The sequence below is a fragment of the Vicugna pacos genome, chromosome 7 (assembly GCF_048564905.1).
Source record: "Vicugna pacos chromosome 7, VicPac4, whole genome shotgun sequence".
Taxonomy (NCBI): domain Eukaryota; kingdom Metazoa; phylum Chordata; class Mammalia; order Artiodactyla; family Camelidae; genus Vicugna; species Vicugna pacos.
This window is the reverse complement of record NC_132993.1, coordinates 79,348,556-79,364,314: the sequence shown is the minus strand read 5'-3', so window position 1 is coordinate 79,364,314 and position 15,759 is coordinate 79,348,556. Positions and strand designations below refer to the sequence as shown.

General features: G+C 43.7%; 1 protein-coding gene across 2 annotated transcripts in view; it reads left to right on the top strand.

The window, feature by feature from the left end:
* AMPH (amphiphysin) overlaps nucleotides 1–15,759 on the top strand; it is a 156,284-nt gene that overhangs the window by 100,946 nt on the left and 39,579 nt on the right. Inside the window, exons 8-12 of one of the 2 annotated variants that reach the window (XM_006198527.4) lie at nucleotides 284–359; nucleotides 1,080–1,162; nucleotides 3,470–3,608; nucleotides 4,667–4,795; nucleotides 13,713–13,829. In XM_006198527.4, coding sequence (XP_006198589.2) covers nucleotides 284–359; nucleotides 1,080–1,162; nucleotides 3,470–3,608; nucleotides 4,667–4,795; nucleotides 13,713–13,829 — 544 coding nt within the window. Of the gene's footprint in view, nucleotides 1–283; nucleotides 360–1,079; nucleotides 1,163–3,469; nucleotides 3,609–4,666; nucleotides 4,796–13,709; nucleotides 13,830–15,759 lie in introns of both variants that reach the window. The other variant, XM_072965232.1, reaches the window with a different exon arrangement.

Below are 15,759 nucleotides of genomic sequence, written 5' to 3'. Positions count from 1 at the left end.
CTCCAAGTGATCTTGATGCACATTCAAGTGTGAGAACCATTTCTTAAGGTATTAACCACATTTTAGGAAAGGCTGTGCTCTACACCAGGAGATGGTTTTTTTGTTCACTAACAGATCAGGAAAGGTTGGGCGTACTTTGGGTTAAGTAGTTTATTTAATCCAATGTTCTTCAAAATTATGTAAAGAAAACCTGTTTTTAATATATGTCATTGCCATTAAAAATACAGTTTTGCTGACCGATCTTTCCTGTCTCTTCTTTTCTCTTTGTGTTTCTACACGGCAGACGAGTTGGATTTTATGTCAATACGTTCAAAAACGTCTCTAGCCTAGAGGCCAAGTTTCATAAGGAAATTGCGGTGGTGAGTAATGGTGATTATTTTTACTTATGGAACATAAAGAAAATGAACGTTCATTCTGGAAGCAAATGAAGTGGTACCACATCATACAAAGAATTTACTCTCCTGCATGTTTCTTTTAACAGTGTGTTATTACTCTCAGTAATATTTCTACATTTTTGGGTAATGACCACATGGTTCTGTGTATCTGGTAAAAGATTTTGGTTTGTGCTCTCATGAGTTGCTGCCTGCTTGTTACAGTCTCACTGTCTTTTTTTTTTTTTTTAAGTCTGTTTTTAAAATTGGATTTTTAAGTGAGACTTGAGGCTGAGGAAAAACTGGTGTCCAAAAATTCAAATAGTCAGCAGCTCTCTCATCACTGATGTTTTCTTAGTTCAGCAGGGGGGTGGGATGACTTTATCTCTAATTGAATCAATGTAAACAATAAGATTTTTGTCTTCTGCTCGGTACTCTGATATATATGTATATATAGATGTGTGTGTCTGTGCATGTGTGTGTGTATACATACATTATATATATATATGAAGTTTATTTGTGTTTGTGGCCTTACAAATTGGACATCAATTTTAAATTAGACCCTATTCAGAATTTAAATTAGCCTGACCATCCATACTATCGTAAAATTCTTAGCTTTTCAATAAACAATTCCTATCTGGGGGCAATAGTTTGAGTTGGCTGCAGAATGACTTGCAGCTAATAGACAAATGGCCTCTGTTCCCTTAGCTTTGCCACAAACTGTATGAAGTCATGACGAAACTGGGCGACCAGCATGCTGACAAGGCCTTCACCATTCAAGGAGCTCCCAGGTAAGCCACGTTCATCAGAGCCAAGTTCAACACCATGCACCTTTCAGGCAAGGATTGTTGCAATTTCTGCAGTCTGTACCAGCCTATACTCTGTTACTTACCCTACAAAGATCCAAAACTGAGGAGCCTGTCCATCCATAGGCTGACAGCAGCCTTGGTTCTGTCCTTTTACATTGACTTTTAGCCTTCAGATGTATCCCTGTGTCACAGAAGAGCTGCTGTCAACCTCTCTCTGCTTCCCAGAAATGGTGTTAATTTCTGGTTGTCCACTTGTTACTTTATTTGGAGAAAAGAGGACTTCCCCAGACTTAACAATTAGTCCTGATACTTCTTGCTGGTGTTGACACCTCTAATGAATCCATTTGGGGAAAGGAAAGAAGAAGTAGGTGAGACCTCACCACCATTTTACCTCCTAACTTGACCTTGACCCTGCAAGCACTGCATTGCTTGGGTTTTATTGAATATTGGTTTGGCTTTATTTTGAGCATGCCGGTCGGATGTACCAAAGGCCCAGTGATCCGTAGGGGAAGGGTCTACATGGCCGGGGCTGGGCTTCACACCAGCTTTCTCCTGTGATTTGCACATCCTTTTTATTCCTTCCTTCTCAGACATTATGTGCTCAGGTAGCGAGGCTTGGGTTGGAAGTCAGAAGACCCAGCCTTCAGGTTTACGACTCTGCAGTTAACTTGCTTTGTCTTCCTTCAGTAAGTTCAGTAACCTCTCTGGTTAAAGATCTCATTTTTTTAAGTCAATAAAAATCAAAAGGTGCTAGTGAACTAAACATCTTGTAAGGTAATATGAAGTCCTGACAGTCTATACTTACAATTTTAGCATCAATATATACACATGCATTTATAGAAACACATATACACCACACACACACACATACACACAGGCACCACCACCTCCATACATTACTGGTTGGATCTCTCTGGAAATAGCAGTGTTCTCATTGACACCCTTTGTTCTAGCTGTACCTGCAGTCCCTGCTGTGGTTGCCATACTAAGTGAGCATTAAGCACACCTTCTTTTTCTAAGGGAAAGAACACTGCCTAAAAATACACACCAAAGGGGTGGAGCTGCTGTTTCCAATACAGTATTTCAATACAGATCTGGAAACCAACAAAGAATTGTGATAAGAGTATCAAAATGACATTTGGGTGATGTAGAAATGAAGTGCATGGGAAAAGGTGGCTCCCTTATGCAGAGGTGAAAGGAACAAGCACATCTGGAAATTTCGATGTTGCTGAGTCAGATAAATTGAAGAGAAAGTGGGGCCACGACCACTTAACAAATGTTCCTCTCGTTTTTTCCAACGTTCTTCGGCAGATCGAGGTGGTGAGTGAGCTCGGTGGCGTCTCCGTTAAGCATAGATGGGGGGCTGTGCTTCCCAACAGAGGTCATGATTGCTGGCACGGCCCCAATCATGCGCTGTGTCCGTGTCCTCTCCAGGGGACCCGTTCCCCCGACCCCTTGAGTACGTAGACCATGCTGCTGTGTACATGCTCATTTTGGGGTGCAGATCGTGTTCCCTCAATCTGTAGTGTTTAGAAATTCTTAGTAGGATGTGTCCCGAGTGCTGTCTTAGCCATTGCATTTGGGTTGTTTGCGAGCATCCGGCCCGGTGCCGGGAATGTGGTGGGTTCTCAGTAAACACTGCGGACTCTCATCCATCACATAATTTGCATACTTCAACGTGTCTGAGTTGAGTTATTGTTCTCTAAGGTGTAGAAAGAGAAATAACGAATTCGTTTCTGAATGTTATCAGAAAGCACTCCTGCAAAATCTTAATTAACACTATCCTAGGGATGCATTTTAATATCCAACTTGTAATTTTGGGGGTAGGGTTTTCTATAGATGATGCCACAGCGAGATTCTCCTATAAATTAAAAGTGAAATTAGTCCCATTAATTCAGTTTATGTTTGGAAGATCCTTGCAGAGCCTGGCTGGCGCAGCAGAAAGAACAGGGGTTTGCATTACCAAAGCCTGAATTCAGATCTGTTAAATTGCCCAGTGACATTAGGAATTTTTATTCTCTTCTTGCCCCTTTTACTTACCTGTAAAGTGGGGACAATCGTGCATGGGTCTGGTGACCTTAGAGATAATTTATGAATGGGGTTTGGTGCACAGTGGACGATAAATGGTACCCAGCATCCCATCCCCATTAATAACCAGAATTAACTGGACTGAGGAGGAGATAACCCACAGAACCTGTTCTGCCTCAGGATTTCTCTGGAAGGGGAGGCCCCTGAGAAATAAGTACCATTCCTTAGAAGGCGCCTTGCTTACTCCCTGTGTTCATCTAGTGACTCAGGTCCCCTCCGTATTGCAAAGACCCCATCACCGCCCGAGGAGCCATCACCCATCCCGAGCCCGACAGCTAGTCCCAATCACACGCTGGCACCTGCGTCTCCTGCACCAGCCCGGCCTCGGTCACCCTCACAGGTAGGAAGGGATCGCAGGTACTGGGGGACTGGAAGAGCCCATGGTAAGTTGACTCCATCTGGGATAATCCCATGGAGTGGGGACAGTGATGTGAGTCTCCGACTAGGGAGACTTTGAGGTGTGAGACTTGGGCATTGTGATCATCTCTAAGGAATCAACTTACTTTTCTTACTTGGTTTTTTATATTTCTTCACATACCTTCTGCTTGAGTGTGTTGAGACATCTTTCCACAATCTCAACTTCCGTGGGCTTGCATGCTCACCTGTTTCATCCTACCTTCTCCATGAGGCCTCCCTCCTGTAGCACTTTGTAGCAGCGGGGCCAAAAAACAGCCAAAAAAGGCTATGAATGCATGTCATTTCACGTTTTTTGTGTCACCCATGGTATATTGCACGTGAACTCAACAGAAGAGTATGGAACAAATGATTGCAAGAAAGAGAAAGAGCCAAGCAAAGATTAATACAGAGAAAAATCGCCACCCTTATCTTCCCTACTTTCGGTGAAAATGAAATTCCTATGGGGAAACTTGGAGTCTCCACTTCAAACTTCCTCGTGTATGGTTGAAACTAAGGGAAGTTGTAAGAAGATAGTGGACAGATCTCTAAAGCGCTGACTTTCCAAAACACTGGAAGGCAGGGTGGGATGTGTCCTGCCCATAGGTGGTCTCACGGATTCCAGTGAAAAGCTTGCTTGATTTCAGTTCTAAAAATCGAACGTATTGCTGAAGCGAGAAATAATTTTCCGTTGACTTCAGAGAAGGTATTTATCTTGAGAGGCAGGTACTTGGCCCGTGACCCTGTATATCATACCTGTGTTGAAAAGGATGGAGCCTTAGAGCCTGGATTTTGCTCCTTGGACCGCTGCTTGTCAGAGCTCGAGGGCCACCTAAAGCAAGGGTTCTTTGCCTCAATCAGGTGGCCTTGTATCTCTATGCAGACCTAAATTACAATCAGTGATCAATCCCTTTGCCCAGCTGTGTTCACATAACATTTCTGCATGCCTCCTGTGTCGTCTTTGGCTGAATTAACTCCTGTGTGTTTGTGTATGATGCTTTGTAGACCCGGAAAGGGCCTCCCGTCCCACCTCTCCCTAAAGTCACCCCAACAAAGGAACTGCAGCAGGAGAACATCATCAGTTTCTTCGAGGATAACTTTGTTCCGGAGATCAGTGTGACGACACCTTCCCAGGTGAGTGCCCGGTCCAGAGCTGGGATGCCCATGAAAGCACCATGACAGAGGACCCTCGGGGTCAGCTCTAAAGAAGGTGGCAGGTGTTAGAGCCGACAATATAGTTTCAGTATGTCTGAAGTGTTCTCAGATGGGAGATGTACAGTATATTTGAAAAGACTCATCTTTTTGATTGTTAAAGAGTTGTACATACTTAGTATAGGAAGTTGGGAAAATACTGAAATGTGTAAAGTGAAGAATTTTAATAATCACTTAAATCCTATCACTCTGACATAGCTACTAATGCCCTTTGATTTTCTTTTCTTTTTTTTTCTAATATTTATCAATTCTGCCTCACAAAACTCAGATTGTATTGTTAGGTATTCCTGACTTTTCTTCTTAACCTTATTGAGCATTTTTTTCAGGTCATAATATTGACAGGAGTATTCTGTCTGATAGATGAAACCAACCCCTGATTGTGGCCAGAAGTTACTCCCACTTTTTCTGTGACTTCACCGGCACTTGGGTGAACGTCAATTCGTACTAATTCACGTTTGCACCTTTTATTCTTTCTTTCATGTTGCTCCCTAGTTGAGAATAGGAAAACGAAATTCAATGAGGTGAACATTAAGTCTCTTGACCTCCAGCAGGAGCAAATGTATCCATGCACATCACTTGGCAAATGGAGCCATCAGCGGTCCCCCTGCTTTCAGAGACATCTGACTGTGCTGTTCCACCTCCAGCTGCCCTCAGTGGGCTGCACACCTGTCCCAGCTTGGTTGTCCCATTGTCTCAAGAAGAGTCTTGACCTCAAGAGTTGCTCCTAATGCCGTCAAACCCATCTCTTTATTAAGAGGGAACATCCCCAGAGAAGTCACATATGCCAGTACCATTTCCTCCCAGTATTCTCAGGGTCAGAAATAATATTAACATTTTGCAAGGGGTGCAAGCACTGAGTATGTCAGTAACAACACTGCATACAGCATCCCAGTTGCAATCGCATCCTGTCGGTAATAAGAGAAATAATGTTCTAAAAACAGGGAGCTCAGCAAATAAAATCTCAGAAGCAGTGCAGTGGCAGATGGTAATTTCTCGCCCCTTTCGAGGGTGTTATGGACAGACACAGTGCTTTTAGATAGTTTTCCTTCTTTGGTTGTTTGTATGAGATGCTAAGTTTGGGAAGCTAACTAGGGCTTGGAATGTGTTTAACAGCTCCTTTGAGGAGGGGGAACTGGGTGTCTATCAGTGCATGGACACACTGTATCTGTGGATACGCAGATGCCATCAGGGGTAACTGTCTTTGAGCCAAACAAACTTAACCCAGCATCTGTCGTGGCCCCAGCACCAACTTGATACGTTTCCATTTCCACGTTAGTATTTCTGATGGCTCGTTCTGTTTTTTGCTACATCAGATTTGTAAGTGAGAGTGTTTTAGGGTGATAATACCCTCATTCAAGTGGCTTTCACCTGGACCCTCCAGGAACATCCTCTCAATGTCATCACCAATAGAGAACATGGTCACCTCGAAGCCGTGTGTACTTAGCTGAGGACACCTCTCTATTCAGCAGCGGAGGCCACTGAAGTAGAGAAAATGTGACTAGTTCCGAAGTAAAGATGGGCTTCCAAAGTGTTCCATCTCTTAAAGTGTTTTTCTTTGCGGTTTGCTGGCTCACATGAGGGTCCTTCACAGTGGAGGGGGAAGAAGAATCAAAGCACTTTTTAAAGTTACAGATGCCAGAAGAGGCCCCCTGAGTCCTTTTAAGAGCATTCACTTCTGCTGGTATTGCTGAGTGGGAGTGACGGGCAAGGCCAAGGGCTGGAGGGCAGAGAGAGGGAGGAGGACATGCCTCTTAAAGCAGAAACGTCTCCAGCCGCGGCTGGAGCAGCGGTGGCTGCCACGCTGACACGGTCCTCTGGTGGAGCTGCTGGCCCCGGCGTGGCTAGTCCGCACGCCCGACTCCAAGGACACGCACCTCCCCACTGGTACCTTTTACAGCTTACGGTCAGCCTGCTGGGCGATTCAGAAAGAACTGACCACCAGAGACATTATGGGGTGCATTTTTCAGGCTCAGCTTCATTTGCATTATTTTCTTTTAATTTGGGGAGGAGACAGAAGGGAATTTCTATCATTTTTTTTCTGTATATGAGAGGAAACATGGCCGGTGGACCCCAGTGCATAACTTGAAGCACTTGGGGATGAAGCAAGGATTTGTATTTCAGTCTACTTCCTCCCTTATTGAGTGACATAATCTAGTTTTGTTTAAAACCTCACCAGTGCTGGATGCTGTCTTTTCCTGGAGCATCTTGACAATTTCCTTGTAGCTGTGCTTCTGTAAATGTTGACGTTGCTTCCGCCCTCTCGGGTCTCATCCAGCAGAGGTTCTGATTCTGCAGAGCTGGGGTGGGGACCAAGAGCCTGCATTTCTGCCCAGCCCCCAGGGAATGCTAACCCTGCAGGTCTTGAGTTCACACTAAGAGAACCACTGCTTGAGGCCACCAGGAGTTCCACGTGGTACGCATTTGTGGCCACGAACAGAGTACCATGGAGGAGTCACAGAATTCTTCCAGGAAAATATCCAGCTGAGTCAAATGTATGTCGTGATTGACCGTTTGTAACTGCTTCATTTAAAAACAGCGTGACTTACACTGTTCCGTATTTAGGATTGGTGGATTTAACACACGTGTCCATGTGTGCTTCTACTGTTAGGTGTTGATCAGATGACATGTCAATCCACATATTACAAGTGATTGGATTGTCTCATCTGGACAATAATGCTCCTGGATATGCACAGAGAAATGATGAAAACCAGAAATAGAAATGCCAGGAGCAAATGAGATGCCAGTTGCAAGAAGGCAGAATATTGGAGACTCGAAAGCTGAGATGTATTTGAAAAGCTTTTCTTACAGATACGGATATTTATAGTAATATAGAGTTGTCCACTTGAATTTTATTTTAATATTTGAAAAACATCTAATGAGTCATTTTACATTTAACAAAGAGGCTGATATCCCCAGTTTGCTATTTTTATCATGTGCTTAATGGGGAAAAAAAGCATTTGTGTTAATCCCACCCAGAAGCTCAAGATGTGAAGAGTGAAACATTCCTCATCTCTGGTGGATTTGGGTGTTTTGTACCCCAAGCCTTGTCACCATGGTAATTCTCTCTTGAGTGTGTCCTGGGATTGGAAACAGAAATCCATCTGGCCTACAGAGCCCTCTAATGGCCCAAACCATAAATGTACATATGTATTCTGGAAATAGGTAGTTCCAAGAATCTTCTCTGGGAAGTATCCGTATCTGCTTACAGGGAGATGCCTGATTGTCAAGACCACAGGGCTGATTTTGCTTTTCTGGCTCTGTGTTTACAGAAATGGACCTGCAGAAGGAAAAACCCATCCCTCCCTATTTTTTCCTCCCAGGAACTGAAATAGAAAGAAGCTCTGTGTGTGTGTGTGTGTGTGTGTGTGTGTGTGTCTGCGTGCACACAACTGCCTTATTCTTTTAAAATAGCATTTTCCACGTAGTCCCGTGAGATGCTGTGAAAAGGGTGGTCCTTGGTCATGGGAGGCTGGGAGGGGCTGCACTTCCTTTTGCTTTTCATAAGCTCCTGTTGGCATGTTCAAGGCTCTTAGAGGTCCTGCAACCGAAGCCCTGATTACTTTGTTTAAATCAGGGTTTCTCAGTCTCCCATTCCCCTCAAAATACCTTGTTCCTGGGAAATGGAGTTTTGGTAAACATTTTAAAAAGGAAGATTTAGAAAGATATTATGTCCCTGGAAACCTAATGTGGCAAATAGGATTTTAACAGGAGATCAAGACCAAAAAAAAAAAAATCACGGATATATACACATAGACACTTGTGTACGTCCAAGGTTGTTTCTTTCTTTCTCTTTGAAAAAATGTTTTCACCGCTTTCTATGCTAACTGGATGACTTAACTTTAATTCAGATGCTCACCCTCCTCTCCCGCCAGGCCTTTCCTTAGCGATTGTGGCCCTGAGCAAGTATTTGGTGAGGGGCGGTGCAGGGGTCTCCATATGAGCAATCTGAGGCACTTAACACCAGCACAGCAGCATCCTGGTGGCCGATCCCCTAGGTTCCGTGGGTGAGATGCAGTGCTGCCTGGTGAGAACAGCCTGCTCACCAGCCGCCGCCCTCTTGGAAGCACCTGGCCACCATGTTCCAGGACAACCTGGTGGATATGAGTCCCAGGTTCCTGGGGCACATGACGGACCCTCCGAAGCGAGTAGGGTGAGAGAATGCTCCAAAGAGGAGCGGGGGGGGGCTGGACCCATGCAGGTCCTGCTGCAGACTTGGGGTGTCCTGCCTGGATGGCCCTGCCAGCTGTCACTGGTCCCCACAACCAGAGGGTGACCTTGAAAATTTCAAGAAAGGTGATGAAAAGCGCAGGGATACTTCGGGATGCAGGGCTGGGGGTGGGGTCTCTGCTTGCCTGTTCCCCTGTCAGGTGGCAATGGGGAAGAGACGACTGCTGGTTTTAGGATTTTTCACCCCAACTATTTTGCCTAGATCTTTTCTCAACAATGATGTTGCATACTTCCTCTCTTGGATATTGCTGTCCCATTTACAAATCCAGAGGGATTATCTTTTGAACGTCCCAGATTATCCCTCCAGGCCCCCCTGTCACCCTGATGTGCTGGAGGGCAAGACATCAGAGCAGCCTTTAAATCCTGTAACTGTCCGGACCAAGTCAGCACTATTTACTTCGCTGCTCTTAGATCTCTGTTCTCCAGCCTGAGGCTGCGTCTTACGTTTTAAGTTCATGAGATCATCCTGTTTTCCCCTAGCCAATCAAACCGAAATAGATTTTTCAGCTTGCAAAATAGGTTCAGGAGATGGCTCTTTTCATCTCCTCAGTCCTGATGAGGCCAGCCTGCAGTCACCTCTGTGTGCACCACTCTCTTCCCCATGTCCATCACCTGGTTGTCAGTACCGCCTTGGCGTCTCTCTCCCATGAGGCATCTATCTGGACCAGCTGCCTCTTCTTTGAGTTGATATTTTTATTCAAAGTAAACATGTCAGCATTCTTTTAAGACAGAAAGAATGAAGATGAAAATTGGCAGGAGGGAAAATAGTGCATTTCAAGCCCACAGTCAGTCAGAATGGGTTGAAGTTTCTTTCTTTACATGCGGGTGGGCACTAGTTGAAAAGTGTAGCCTTGTTCCGCCGAACTGTTCTTCTGTCTGTGTGGAAAATTAGTTGTCTGTACGTGTATGGTTCTGTTTCAGGACTCGATGGTTTTCCACTGATCCGTTGGCCCACCTTTACGTCAAGACAGTGCCGCGCTATCTTGATGACTGTCCCCTTATACTATCTTGGAATCGGTTAGGGTTAGTCGTTCAACTTTCTTTTTCTTTTTCAGCATTTCAGCTATTCTAGCTTCTTTGAATTTCCAGATGAATATGAGAACCAATTTGTAAGTTTCTGCAAACTCCTGGGATTTTGTGTTAGATTTCTAGGGCTGTGGTCATAAAGCACCACAAACTGGTTGGCTTAAAACCACATGCATTTATTCTCTCACAGTTCTGAGGCTAGAAGTCCAAGGTCAAGGTGTCAGCAGGGCCGTGTTCCCTCTGAAAGCTCTAGGGGAGGACTCTTCCTTGCCTTACTCTAATTTTCCTACTTACTTCTGCTGGGGACGTCTTAAGTTTACAATTAAGGTATTGGACGTCTCCCAGTATAGGTGTACAGTTTGAGCAGAATCCTTCAAAGATTTTGCTTCAGCATCTTGCTCGCATTGTTTCTGGTGATAACTCTGCTTTTATTCTTTTTTTTTTTTAATTAAAGTACTGTCAGTTACAATGTGTCAATTTCTGGTGTACAGCACAGTGTCCCAGTCATGCATATACATACATATATTCATTTTCGTATTCATTTTCATTAAAGGTTATTACAAGATATTGAACATAGTACCCTGTGCCAAAGAGCAGAAACTTTTTTAAAAATCTGTTTTCATTCTTAGGTCGTTCCTCTGTGAGCGACATGTCTTTTTCCTCTGGCGACTTTTAATGATTTCTCTTTTAACACTGGTTTTGAGAAGTTAGTCGTGATGGGCCTCAGTGTACTCCTCATGTCTCCGATCCACTTTGGCCAGTGGCTGCCCAAAGCTTGTCCTTTTCACGGTGAATGGCAGGAAGATAGAAAAAGCAAGTCAACCATGCAAGCACATTTCAAGCCTTTACTTGCTTTGTGCACTAATACACCCCTTGGCCGAAGCACAACACATGGTCAACCCCAAGTCAAGGATTGAGGAAGTAAACTCTTTCTATCATGAGGCCAGGGCAAGGCTAGCCATAAGGATTATGCTCAGATTGTACACCTATCCTGGGAGAAGTCCAGTACCTTACCAGCAAATTTAAGATGCCCCTAGCAGAAGACACTTCATGAAATACAGCACAGAAGATTCTTATAATTGGCAGTATTTCCCACTGGATGGTCCCCCACAATGGTTTCCACATCTAGCCTCCTATTTTAGGTACACATCCCAGGTCACCTTTTCCAGACTTTTGTTTATAAAACAGTAGGTGAGCTCAAGCTTCCACAGAGCTTGAGAATGTTGGGACCACATCCGATCTACTCCATTGGTGATGGAGGTGTAAGGAGTGAGAAAAGATTACTTTTCTTTTGCTATGTTGGGGGAAGTTACACGTCACTATGTTTCAGCACATGAGTACTTCTGTGCCCCTTTATTAAGGAATACTATATAAACGGGCAGCTCTCTCAAATTACTCTTTGATTTGAGGGCCTTAAGGGGTAACTCAAGGTTAAGGGAGAACAAAACCATATAGAAATGGAGCCTGAAGAAGCCAGTTACACGTTTTGAAGGCAACCAAACTGGTCTGATGGATACTTGATGACAGTAATTTTACACAGATACACATCATTACTAATGGTAATTAGTAACAGCATGATGTCCATTTGCACTTTGAGTATCCAATGTATTTTGTTTAGTAGCTTCCCTGTCTTTATTACTCACGATCATCTTACCAGGTATTATTACTCTCATTTTATGCATGAAAAACGGAGTCTCAAGCTGAACTGACTGCCCAGAGAGACAGCTAGCAAGTGGCAAAACTAAGTGCAAACCCGGATTTAGTTCAATCGAGGTCAAAGCATAGCTCGTTATAGGCTGGTTTTCTTTTTAGCCTTGATCTCTAACTTTCCATTAGAGCGTCCTTAAAGGGATCCATTAGGTTCATAAGGGACTAAGGGACATACTTGCGTGGGCTAAGTTTTTACGGAGCACTTGCAGAATGTCAGGAATTCCTCTGCAGATCTTAGGGTTCCCTGAGATGTGGGACCGGGTCTCTGCAGCAGCCTGGAATAGCGCTGGAGTCAAAGGGCAGCTGATAACCTTGATCAGCCCAATCTTCTCATCCCCAAGTGGGGAAGTGATGCATCTGCCCTTCGATTTTGTTTTAAAGATTCGCAGTGCAGGTAAAATGCTGTTGGGGAATAAAGTAATTCTTTCAAAGCAGCAAAGTGCATTAGCATGAGTTAATGTTCATATGTATCAAGTTCTTCGAAGAATGCCTAGCACATTCTAAGTGTAACAGAAGTGTTTGCAAAATGTTAAGTATAATTTGTACCAGCATAAAAGTTGATGAAAAACAAAATTCATGCAGATTTTGAAAAGCAGCTGAGGGAATCAGTTGACAGTTTTGTGACTGCAATTATTAAAGACAGAGGGATCTCAGAAGAGCATTATCCTTGAGAAACTTAAAAAATTTAAATGAAGAATAAACATGCCACAAAATAGATAACTCAAGACTAATAGAAGGATATATATAAGCAGATTTCCTTCTATAATCCGTGTGGATATACTGAAAAAAAGTATCTGTAGTGCCCTGAAGCTTTTCATATATTTCTGAATTTTAAAATTTTATGTCCATAATCAATGTTAATTAAAATAACTCCTGTTCTTTACAATTTTTCCCTAAACGTCTCTATTCTTATATAATACTTTATCCATTGTTGTGAACTTTCAGTTTCTAGGCAACAGATGGTCAAAATCGAAGCGTATTTCAAAAACCAGACACATTTAACTCGAACTGTGTGAAAACTGACCCCACTTCTCTCCACTGTGGTACAGTTTCAGAGGGCTTTATGCCAGCTCTGACCTTGACTGTGTAACCTGAGCCTGGGTTAGACCAACGTCACGTCCACGCCCTTTCCTTTCCTGTCATGATCCTGCAATAAATGAACTATTATTAACACTTAGTAGTATAAAACTTTTTTGTTATTATTATAGCAGGATTCTCATTCTCTATTTGACTGACTTTCTTTCTAGTCTAAGAATGTTATTGGGGTGGGAGCTCATTTTGCAGTGAACATTGGGGGATGTGTTATTCTGTCTTTTTCTCTCTTTTGCTCCCTCATAAACACAGTTGGGACAAACAGTATTATGGATGAAGAATGGATCATAGGATAACTGAGTCCAGGGACAGGGTACCTCTGAGGGGAAGGGGCAGGTGGGATGTGGTCACAGTCACAACGACCCGTTCCTTTTTAACTTTTAGCTTCACAGGGGACATCACAGCAGCGGGTGACTGTAACAGGTGCACACCTTAGCCCATTTCATTCATCCGGTCCTCTGTAATTCTTGACCTGAGTTTTCTGAGCTGGAAGAGAAGGACATTCCTTAGATCTTGGTGGCATTAGGGTTCATCTCTCAGACATCCTCTTTGTTGCCTGGACTTGGAGCTGAACAAAGGATAGAAACCCGGTCCTGGGCCGTGTTCCGGAGTGTCTTACGTTACACTTGGCCTGTGTGGCTTATTCCCTCTCCCATGCATGAGCCACCTCAGTGGTAAATTATCAAAGCATGCTTGGGGATATGAACTGAAATTAGAGGCTTGCACGTGGGTTAGATCATGAAGTCTTACCGGATTCAAGCTAATGCATGTTTTGCTTTAGCAGAACGAAGTCCCCGAGGTGAAGAAAGAGGAGACTTTGTTGGATCTGGACTTCGACCCTTTCAAGCCTGAAGTGGCACCTGCGGGTTCTGCCGGAGTCACCCACTCACCCATGTCTCAGGTATCAAGTGGGTTTTTGGACGTTTGGGGACGAGAGTTGATAGACTTTAATAAGCTCAGTAAGGCGACAGGTGCCTTTCCCTGACCCCTCTCCCTTCCATGTGACTCTTTTCGGTTGACATTTAGGAAAGGTGGAACGAGGACTTTATCGATGGCAGTTGTTCTCAACCTCCTCTACCATTAGCTATCTCTGCCCAGGGAGCCACACTTCCACTGTGCCGGGGAGCATCCGTCTCAGAGTGGTTATCCATAGTGGCCCCTTTGCGTGCAGAAGTGTCCAGGTTTGGGTGACACATTTCATGGCTTCCCTAAGCAAAACTCTTTATTTTGGTTTGGGGTTTTCTCTTCTTAATTTTTTTTCTCTATTTTCCTTCTTCATACTTTGCAAATTAAGGCATACTTGAATTAACCATGAGATTTTGCTCCAATGGGAATATTTTTGGTCTTGATCGTTCTGAACTTGAAGTTGATGTCCTCATCCTCCACATTATAGAAACTTACCCTTATGTGCCCCCGATGCAGAGATGGCCTTCCTTATCCGGTCTTACCCTGCTAATGACTTCCTCGCTCTTGGCATTTTCCCCATTTCAGTAGTGGTTGTGATAGCATTGTCTAGCAGAGGGATTCTGGTGGTGGGTGCTGTAATGAGCTGTAGGTGACTCTTCCAGAATATAGTTACCTTACAGTTGTCTGTGTTCACGGAAGGAAGCTAACTGAAAATTTTTGCTAACCAGATTTTTACGTCAGTGTTTTTGATGCGGTTGGGGCAAACCCAAGGATGCTAGAATATACTTCAAGTTAATTAATCAAGGTGTATTGTAAAACTCAACTTAGGAATTGAGACCCAGCTCAACATCCTGGTCCAGAAGCCTTCCTGATACCTTATAATAAACCACAGCTCAATGTGGCCTTCAATAAATAAAGCTTCACTTTAATCCATATTTTGTTCCGGAATGTGATTGAGTTTCTACAGACCTCCATGCTGGGACATTGGAACAATAAAAACTGAGATGTCAATAAAGCAGGCAACTCAGTAGATTAGACACTAGCCTGAAAGGTACTTTACAAAAAAACATAAAGGCATCTCTTCGATGAATGCTTCAGGAAGTTCTGTTAACTCCCTTTTAAAATATTCACGATGTGCCTTTAGCATATTAACGCCTCCAAGAAGCCCTGCAATCAAAACAAACAAACAAAGTTCAGATTTGTTTAACTTAGAGTTGCCCAAATTCGCTTGACCATGGAAGTCTGTTTTAATGAAACATTCTCAACATTCATGGGAATGGTCTCTGAAGCTCATGCTGGGAAACCCTAGCGCAGTCACTGTCAGCAAGTCTGAGGGTTCTATCTTGGTGGCCACACAAAGCAGAAAAATGAATGGACATAGCATTCAGAACGTCTCCTTTTCAGAGCTGTCTCATTGAGCAGACAGCCAGCAGAGTTCGTGGGACTTCCTCTGCCTTACCGTCCAACGGTCATCACTTTAGAGGCAGGAGAAGAGTTTCCACAGTGGATGCTGTGATGCTCAGGGGGTCAGATGCCACGGCATTTCTGTCTGCAAGTTTGAATCAAGAGAGAACCCTCTGATATGAACTCATGATTACATTAATCCATGAATCACGCAACTTTGTGTGGATTTAAGACTAAGAGAGCCTTTCAGAATTAAAGAACAACAACAAAATGACCTTGCCCGTGCCGGCTCGTTACAGGAAGCTTTGCTGCGCACCTGAAACTAACATTGTAAATCGACTCCACTTCAACAAAAAATAAGAATTAAAAAAAATGTCCTTGGTTAAATCTTCAAAAGTCTTAGTTTCTGAAGAAAATGCATCACTGCCATCAGGGGAAACTGCGTGTGTCCCCCTGCTCTTCACTCGGGCCTGGTAATAAATTGCTCTGGCTTCCCAGTGGCCGTAATTGAGTCACCTCAC